Here is a 9,419-nt window from a genome sequence, read left to right on the forward strand (position 1 = left end):
AGTATGTTAAACGATCATAACTCTGTTAATACAATAATATTACTATCAGTATTAGTATTATTAGTATTAGTATTAAATTATATATTATATATTATATTGTGTTTGTATATATATGGACTCGCACCAACATCTGTGGATGCATTTAGACTCCAACACTTGTAAAGTATAAACCCCCATTATTTCTCCCTCACTTACCCCATTTAATTTTCTCTCTTTCTAAGCATCTCTTATTTGGTTCGGACCATCCATTCCAGGATTGTTCATTCCCATTGCAATGGCAAAACTTTCGAACTCTAATGATCCCAATACGAAAATGGTCAAAAAGAGTAGAGACGACCCTGCTAACAAAATCAATAGCAAGTATCCGGTATATAGAGGTGTTCGGATGCGGGCATGGGGAAAATGGGTTTCCGAAATCCGAGAACCAAAGAAGAAGTCCCGGATTTGGCTCGGTACATTTTCCGACCCGGAAATGGCAGCACGCGCTCATGACGTGGCAGCACTGTCGATTAAAGGATCGTCTGCCATACTTAATTTCCCAGAGCTGATTGAGTTATTACCTCGGCCAGTCACGTGCTCCCCACGTGATGTTCAAGCGGCAGCGACTAAAGCAGCCGCCATGAACCACCTAAACGCTTCACCATCCACACCCTCGACGTCATCGTCCATGTCATGCTCTGGCATTTCCATATTGACATCCACGTCAGATGAAGTGTCCACGGGTGCACAAGCGGTGGTAGAGTTGGACCAAATTGTTGAATTACCGTGTTTGGGAGAGAGTTATGACTCGGCCGAGTCAAGAAATGATTATGTGTTTGTTGACTCGGGTTGGGACTGCTACTCTTCTTCAACACCGTGGACGGCAGATTGCGACGGTGGATACTTCACTGTAGATTCCACTTCTTCTGGCACCTTCTTTTCAGACGCATATTTATGGCAACATTATTGAAACAAGCTCATTTTGTTTGTGCGTCTTTTATCCATAAATTTAAATATTTATTAAAATTACTTTGTTGCCCTTTACATTTATTGGAAAGTTTTTGTTTCAATATATTTAAAGGGGGTAAAAATATGTAGCATAGACCATTCCCAACCACCCGCCCTCACCCATGTCATCCACCATTTCCTCGAGGGCTCCATTGGCATTGTCCATGCCCTCACAAGCCCTCATCCGCCCTCAATGACTTCGCCCTGATTCATTTCTTCACCAAGCATATGCGAGGACGGATTTCTTTCTCTTTCTTCATGTATATGTGCAATAATTACTTGTACATAAGCAAATAAACTTGTACTTTAATTTATTTAATTAATTTTGTGGGGTATGTAATGAGGAGAGAGTATGTCATGGTTGGCAATGGTGTGTTCTGAGAGTGTTATGGGAGGAAGTGGTGAGAAAGGAGGAGAGAGAAAGCTGATGTGGCGCTGAGGAAGTGTCCATGACGGCGTCATGGTTGGGAGTGGTCTTAAGTCTGTATTAAGATAAATGTTTTTTTTTTTTTCTTCTACCAGTACGATTGTTTAAAATTGAGGTTTTAGTGTAAAGAATATTTCTGTAAGTCATATTGTTTTAAATGGTATTGAAGTGTCAATTTGTGGTCTATTTTAAATTAAATGAGATATAAATTGATAATATAATTATATATCACCGTCAGTATGGAAATTAGATACTGTATTTAGATTTGAAACACAAACGGTAGGTGATGATGAAAACGCTATAATCTACAGTGACAGTTGAAAAAAAAATTAAGAATAATATTCATATATTTATAATTTTATTTGTATTTAATTCTTCTGGAAAGCAATGTTATTCATTCAATCACTACGTGCGAGTAAAAGTACACCAATCAACAATTACATAAGCTGAGACCTCTTCAGCTTTATATTATACTAAATGACTAATTATTAAATGGATTAGTTTTCCAATCTTTGGAAATCGCCTTTAGCCAAGTCGCTTCTGCTTGTTAACCACAAGTGTGACAACACCCGGAGACCAACTGATACATCTTCTTTTAGGATTGTCTGCCTTTGGGCGATCGAACCTTGCATTCACTATATTTTAATCTTCGAAATCACCTTTAACCAAGTCGCTTCAGCCTGTTAACCACAAGTGTGACAACACCCGGACTGAGAGTGTAATTGTTTACCTTTTAATTGAATGGTTTAACGCTGAATGCTGAACTATTAGCGCATTTGTTTCTAACCTCTGAACGATATATGATCCTGAATAGTTAACATTCAATGCTGAACCATCTAAAGTTGAAACACTCGTCTTAACCATTAAACACATAAGTTTTCTGAAATTTGATCCTCAAATCATATTCAAAATTGTTAACAAACAAGTGTATTGAATTTTTAATTCATGTAATATGTTTTTTTTTTTTTGAACAGCGATTGGGATCACCCGAATGGGACTAAACCACCTGTTGCGATCATCTCCCGTTTCGACGATGCCGATGCAGCGATAATAACCTCGCCCCATCGCTGCCCGGGAGGAAACCTTGAAACCGATCCAAGGGCACGGCCAAGTAAAACCTCCCTCCCCCTTTACCCCCCAAACGATATAGGAAAGGTGACATGGGTGGATACTTCATGGCAAATAGCTTATTTTACCTAGTTTATATTATTCATTTAAAATAATTATCAAATAGCTTATTTTCAGAACCAAGTATATTCAGAGACTTTTTTCGAAAAACGGCAATATAATAAAAACGCGAAAGGGCCAGGGGGCCCAACCCAATTACATCGATACTGGACTTAAATGATAATAGACCAGAAGCTACATACGGGCTAACATGTTACAATACCAACGATATCGGACTTAAATGACAATACTCCAGATGCTACAACCTAAAGGAATAGATCACGACTAGCAGCCCAGGTGAAAACATACTTACAAAATAAAAATAAAATCACGGTCACTGGGAATAAACAGAACCATTCAGTATTAAATCATTCAGTTTTATAAAAAAACACCCTAACTGATACATCTTCTTCTTCTTTTTTTTAACAACAATACGAGATCACACAGGGGAGACTTAACCAACCACGCATTCGTCTCTCGAAGTTGCATAACCCGCCCCTAACTGGTGCCCAGGAAAAAAACCCGACCTAATCTGAGGGAATGGGTGGTAAAACCCCTCTCCCATTGCCCCTGCAATGCGATGTGTGAAAAGGCACTCTTGGGTTGAATTCAAGGGTAAGGGGGCAATCTTGTGTGCAATGCTGCACCTCACGAGAGTCGAACTCCTAACCTCTCGTTAAGAGAGTCAGACCACTACCACATGAGCTAAAACACAAGGTTACTGATACGTCTTCTTTACTTTTACATTACATGGATTACAATTTGACACACAACAATATAAGTATTACTCCTTCCATCATATCTTAATAGTCCATAATTCGTTTTTATGTTGTTCTAAATTAATAGTTCACTTTTATAAATAGATAAAAATAATAAGGTAGATTTCGTTTATTTCCTTAACGTTTGCATATAAAATAAATATAGGTAAAAGGTAAGGGTAAAACTGTAAAGTAAAGAAGGGAGGGAGTATTATTTTTATTTGAAATATATAATGTAGTCCAATTTCTACTCTTTTTCATTATATTTATTTTTATTTTAAAAACTATGAACCTTTTAAGGCAAGGACATTGTCAAATTAAATATGTCCCTTTCACTTTGTCTTTTTAAAGTTTCATTTCTAATAAATTGACGTATGCTTTTTAACGGTAACCAACATGTAATTCTTAGCAAATACGGGGTACGTACTACATGCTTTATTATTACTATAAAAAACAGACAAAATTGCTTATTTCGTCCTTGTATTTTCTATTTTTTTTGCCCGTTTCATCCTTGTGTTTAATCTTCTGCATATTTCATCCGTAAAAAAGCATTTTAAAGTCCCAATTTCATCCCTCACTCTAAAGAAGGTTAACTGAGTTCGTTAAATCTTTAACTAATAACTAACATGGTCGTCTCAACTATTTAAAGGTCCTAGATGAAAATAAAAATGGGCTCACATATACGTTAAAATTTTTTACTACGCATAAAAAATAATATTTCAATTTATCTATTTATTTACTTAAATTGTATTTTTATTTGATTTAATTAAATATATTGAGAAAAATCATTACATATTCAAAATTTTGAGCCTTCTAAATTTTTGAGCCCTTGGCGGGTTGTCTATCTTGTCTATGCTCCAAGACACCTCTGATAACTAATTAAATTACAAAAATCAATTCTTTTTTCCTCTCATTAACCTTCAAACCATAAACATATCTGTTACGAGGGACTTTTTAAAACAAAAATTAAGTCATTGTTTACATAAGTATATATCACTTCCATTCCATTGACTGCATTTGTTGAGATTTGTTAGAAACGATATGACAGTCCTTCCGTATCATCGAAGTAATTAACTTAAAAAAACCCCTTTTTGTTTCCATATCTGACTAATTCACCATTATAACAATATTTGCAAATTACGTATGATCAAGTCAAAATCGACTTGAGTGCAGTGATGTAAAGTGACTAACCTTCAGAAGGGTTCCTCCGATTAACGTGATGGGTATGAAGGGTGTTGTGGTGGTTGACTTTTGCCGAACCTCCAAGGTGAGCTTTAAAGAATGATCGGTGTGGTAAGTGTATGTTGATTATTGCTTAAAAGCTTGATTATGGTTAGAATTTATAGGCATAAGATTGACGGTTACCAAGGATAACCACCATTAAACCACTAACCCACGATTACCACTCCTGAAATCCTCTAATCATGCCCACTACCTGCTCCACGTTCTCCTAATTTATCGGACGGGCGATCAGCTGAGTGGACCAAGTCAACAGTATCATTAACGGTATGCTATGGGTGGCGTAGCGTAGTAATAATCGTGATTTGAAGACAAGGTTAATTTCGCAATACTGTTAACCAAGTTAAAAGCTAAAGAAGCCAAGTGTCCAGCTAGGAGATACGTCATGCGTCTCGCGTGACGGTCATGGCGGGACGTACGTCATTAAGTCCCTCAGTTTGGTTCGAATCAAATTACCTTTGATTGTAACCAAACTAAGATGAGTAAAATATTATAAATAGTCATCATAACTGACACGCCGTAAACGTCAAATCATGTTCCCATATAGGTTCCACTAGGGGATGATGTCAGCAATCATCATTTTTATAGTTGTAAGAATGAAACGCCGCCAATCCAACGGCTGTAATTCAACCTCCTCAGGACACGTGTTCGATCAGGATTAAAGCCCAGCAGTCGGGCCCACGGTAAGTTTGTTCTATAAATACGGCGTTTTTACCTCTTCATTTTTACACCTTTCTCTCCGCCTCCTGATTATTAAAAAATTTCTTTTCTACTTTCTTGATACGTGTGCCGCTTATTTTCGAAGGTAAATTCTAATTATAAAAATGTCTAAGGCAAACGTAAATACAACCGTTATGATGGAGCAGATGGAGAAATTCATAGCCGAATATCCGATACTCCGAGACGTACCGACAATGGTTACGATCCCAGGGCAACGTGCTGATGATCCGCCCCAAAATTACTTTACCTTATATTGGAAGGCGGTGGCCTTAGGCAACTTACGCTTCCCATTGAGCCCGTTTATAGTGTCTGTATTAGAGCATTACCATATTGGCGTTTCACAATTACATCCGCACGCATGGCAGCGTGTTACAATTTTTGAAATGTTTTTCAAAGGACAAAATAGACCGGCGAGTTTGAACGTGTTCCGAGCGACGTTCAAACTTACTTCATCGGGAAAGGGGTGGTACACTTTTGAGAAAAAGTGTAACTTCACCACTAAGAAGTCTCTGTCCCTCCACGATTGGAGGGACATGTTTTTCTTTGCTCACACCGACTTATTGGGCGAAGAGCGTGCCCACCTCACACAATGGCATTGTGTACATTCGCCTGACGTCTCTAAGACTCCGGAACTCAACCAAGAGGAGCAGGAATTGTTCAATTTGTGCAAGGACGCCACGCTCGAAATGCGTCCTTAGGCGAGGTGATGCTAAAACTTTGCAATGTTCGGCATTATTGGTCGTGGAATGACAGGGTGCCATTGATACTATGCGACGGAAGGGGTATGCTCTTCGTGCCATAACGTCTTTAAATTTGTAAGTGTCCTGTTCGTACTTTTCTAACTCTGGATAATCTTTTGCAGAAATGGAATTCAACAGAGTTCTCCGCCGCCCCACTCTGGAAGGCATATCCTTCAAAAGATTTCCCAAGGCCAATCTTCCGGAAGGCCATCCTTTGAAGGGTGGAGAGGTTGCCGCTGGGTCTTCCACCAACGTTGCCAGTGACGTGGCGATAACTCAACACATCACCGGATCCATTCCCGCCACCAATCCGGATCCTATTTCCGTTGTTGTTCCACTCGTTCAATTGGAGCAGCAACAGCAGCAGAAACGCCACCGTTCTCCCCCCAAAGTGACCGTCCCGGATGGCGGTCACAAAAAGAAGATAACGGCACGAGAAGTTGCAGAAAGCAACTTAAAATTTTTGAGGAGATTCACAGCCAAGGTGGGTATTTTGAAAACCCTGATAATAACCCTGCTACGTCACCAGAATCTCAATGGGAGAAACTAATCAAGTTTGTTATTTCTCCAGGGTTACGCAAGGGAGTCCCCATCGTCCACCTCCAAGATTCCTTCGACGTCCAAGGAAAGGCGTCGGAAAAAGATCAACTGACGTTCTCTGATTCCTGCGGCGCGTACGGTCAACACTCCACTTCCTTAGAGGTCCCCTACTCTCCTGGCTTTGGGAAGCAGCCTACCTTCAGCCACGTTGAGACTATGTAGAACGTACCTTATAGCGATGCGCTGTCGCAGTACAAGTACCTCCAGCGGATCTGCCCTACAATGCTCTATGACGTGATCAGGCAGATGACTGATAGCGCCGCCCGTCGTGCAAGGGTACAACATATCTATGAGGGGTTGGCGCTGACCCATGACGAGATCCAGCGGACCATTGAATTGGACCAACGCGCCCGTCGCGCGAAAATCAACGGTAAGGAGCTGATCGTTGAAATTGTGAATGTTAGGGAGGAACTGGAGTGGGTCAAACAAACCGTTGCAGAAGCGGAGGGGCAAAAACAGCAGGTCCTTAGGGAGGCACAAAGGGCTATCAAAGAAATGGTCGTGCGTGCCGAGAAGGAGCAGACCGCGCTGAAGGATCTGGAGGCGGCGCATAAAGAGCTGGCGAAGGAGAAAGCCAGGAAGGATCTCCTTGTCGCCCAGAACCAAGAGCTGTCCGCTGCCAATAAGAAGGCAGCGGATGATTTTCAAGAGCTTTGCGCCCTCATCCTCGCCATTTTTTCCAAGGCTCTCAAGGCGCTGGAAGTCAAAGAGCCGTTTCAGAATTTGGTTGATGCCACGAAAAAGGTGGAGCGTTTTGACGCATACACCGTGCTGATGGAGCATGTTGAAATGGCCGAACCAATTCCGGCGGCATTCAAGGATATGGCGGATGAAGACGCCTATGATCTTCATGACGCGGCGGTCAATGCTTGCGCGGTGATTAAGGTGCCGTTTATTGAGCAGATTGGGGCGACGCCGGACATTAATTTCCAGAAGGTGAAGAGGATGATCCCGTAGTTTGTTGTAGGGATTTTTGTTTAGTTCAGTAAGGAACATTGTAATTTCATTTTGTATGTAACAGATGTTTATAATTGATGAAATATCGTTCCTTCATGATGTACTTGCTTTATTTTGTTACCTTTTTAAGTGTTACACAACTTGCTCAAAGATATTAACACGTGTGTGGATGTACGCTCCATCGTCACGGTAGCGTAACATTTTTCAAGGTGACACTTGATGATTTTCTAGACATTGCATTCATCTACTTAATGCTGGGATTAATACGACGGATACGAAATCCGGAGGCGTCCCGTTTCGAGGCCAAGGCGTACCTCCAATACGCATGGCGACGCCAATGTCGTCCAAAGATTAGATGATGTCTTTGTTCATGGCATAAGTAACATGTGAATGGACTTACATTTATAACGTCGAAGCACAGCCATAATAGTTACACAACACATTAAAGATAAAATCGAAAAATGCATTGAATTGAAAAACTGAAACAAAGAAGTTTAACACGCGGCGCGCTTACATGTGTGGTGATCAATCACAAACTTAGGTAAAATGAAAAAGTTTCTTAATGACAGAATGAAAGATTTCAAAATACTTAAATGTAGAACTTCTTTAAATTAGTTGCGTGCCAGGTACGTGGCACAAACTTGCCATCATGCGTCTTCAAATTGTATGCTCCGTTGCCAAGAGTTTCTGCAATCACATACGAGCCTTCACAGTTAGGTCTTAATTTGCCAATATCTTCAACTCGGCTAGCATTGTTGTTATGCCATACACAATCGCCGGGACGGAAAGTACGCTCCCTTACGCGTTGGTTATAATACTTGGCATTTTTCTGTTTGTTAGACGCTTCTCTGATAGCGGCGATGTCATGCCTCTCCTCCAACAAGTCCAAATTTTCTTTCAAGTTAATGACGTTGGACTCATCATTGAATTCCATCACGCGTTGGGACGGAACGGCGATTTCAGCTGATATTACCACTTCAGACCCATAAACAAGGCTGAAAGGTGTTTCTCTGTTGCTTCCTTTGGGTGTGGTTCAGAACGCCCATAAGACTTGCGAAAGCTCATCTGCCCAACCCTTTCTATCCGTGTCTAACCTTGCCTTAATCCACACAACAATGTCTCTGTTAGTAAATTCGACTTGCCCATTTGCCTGCGAATGGGCAACGGAACTGAAAGTCTGCTTAATATTCAACCCCTCGCACCATGATCGAAACGGATCGTGAGCAAACTTTTTGCCGTTGTCACTTACAATTTCGTGAGGTACCCCGAAACGGCACACTATCTCCTCCCAAACAAAGTTCACAATCTGTTTCCCGTTATACTTTTCAAAGGTTTGGCTTCAACCCACTTGGTGAAGAAATCAATTGCAACAACCAAGTACTTTCCGTCTGGGAAAGGTCCCACCAAATCAATTGCCCATTTGTAAAAAGACCAGGCAAACGTAACAGGAATTAGTTCATGCGCCGGCATGTGAATTTGTGGAGCGTGACGTTGGCATGAAACACAAGCTTTGATGATTTCTTTTGTATCACGATACATTGATGGCCAAAAATACCCCAACCGCATTATCTTTCCCACAACGGTCCTTGTAACATCCTCAATCGGGCCTAGCTGTAAGATTACTAGTTTGCCCTTAAGTTAGTATTGTGTTATTATATGCTTTTATTTTTATTTAATATTTATTATTATTTATTGATGTGGTTTCACAGAACAAGTTTGTCTATTTAAATTGGACTTCGTTTGGGTTGCCAAATGATGTACGAAAGTTATTAGATAACTGGTAAATACCCGTGTGTGATGAAGTATTGTGTTTAGCCTAAATAT

The 9,419-nt window shown here is 40.5% G+C and overlaps 2 protein-coding genes across 2 annotated transcripts; one reads left to right on the forward strand and one right to left on the reverse strand.

Moving 5' to 3' along the window:
• Window positions 1-283: 283 nt before the first annotated feature.
• Window positions 284-1,013, forward strand: LOC139898425 (ethylene-responsive transcription factor TINY-like). The gene has a single exon (XM_071881155.1). It carries the CDS (start codon window positions 314-316, stop codon window positions 947-949), a length of 636 nt encoding a protein of 211 aa, XP_071737256.1. The 5' UTR covers window positions 284-313; the 3' UTR covers window positions 950-1,013.
• Window positions 1,014-8,184: 7,171 nt separating this feature from the next.
• On the reverse strand, window positions 8,185-9,134 carry LOC139901971 (uncharacterized). Its single transcript, XM_071884631.1, has 3 exons — window positions 8,899-9,134; window positions 8,690-8,745; window positions 8,185-8,570 (listed from the first exon to the last, which is right to left on the reverse strand). The coding sequence occupies exons 1-3, from the start codon at window positions 9,132-9,134 to the stop codon at window positions 8,185-8,187; spliced, it is 678 nt and encodes a 225-aa protein (XP_071740732.1).
• Window positions 9,135-9,419: the final 285 nt, after the last annotated feature.

This window comes from Rutidosis leptorrhynchoides, chromosome 3 (assembly GCF_046630445.1).
Source record: "Rutidosis leptorrhynchoides isolate AG116_Rl617_1_P2 chromosome 3, CSIRO_AGI_Rlap_v1, whole genome shotgun sequence".
NCBI lineage: Eukaryota > Viridiplantae > Streptophyta > Magnoliopsida > Asterales > Asteraceae > Rutidosis > Rutidosis leptorrhynchoides.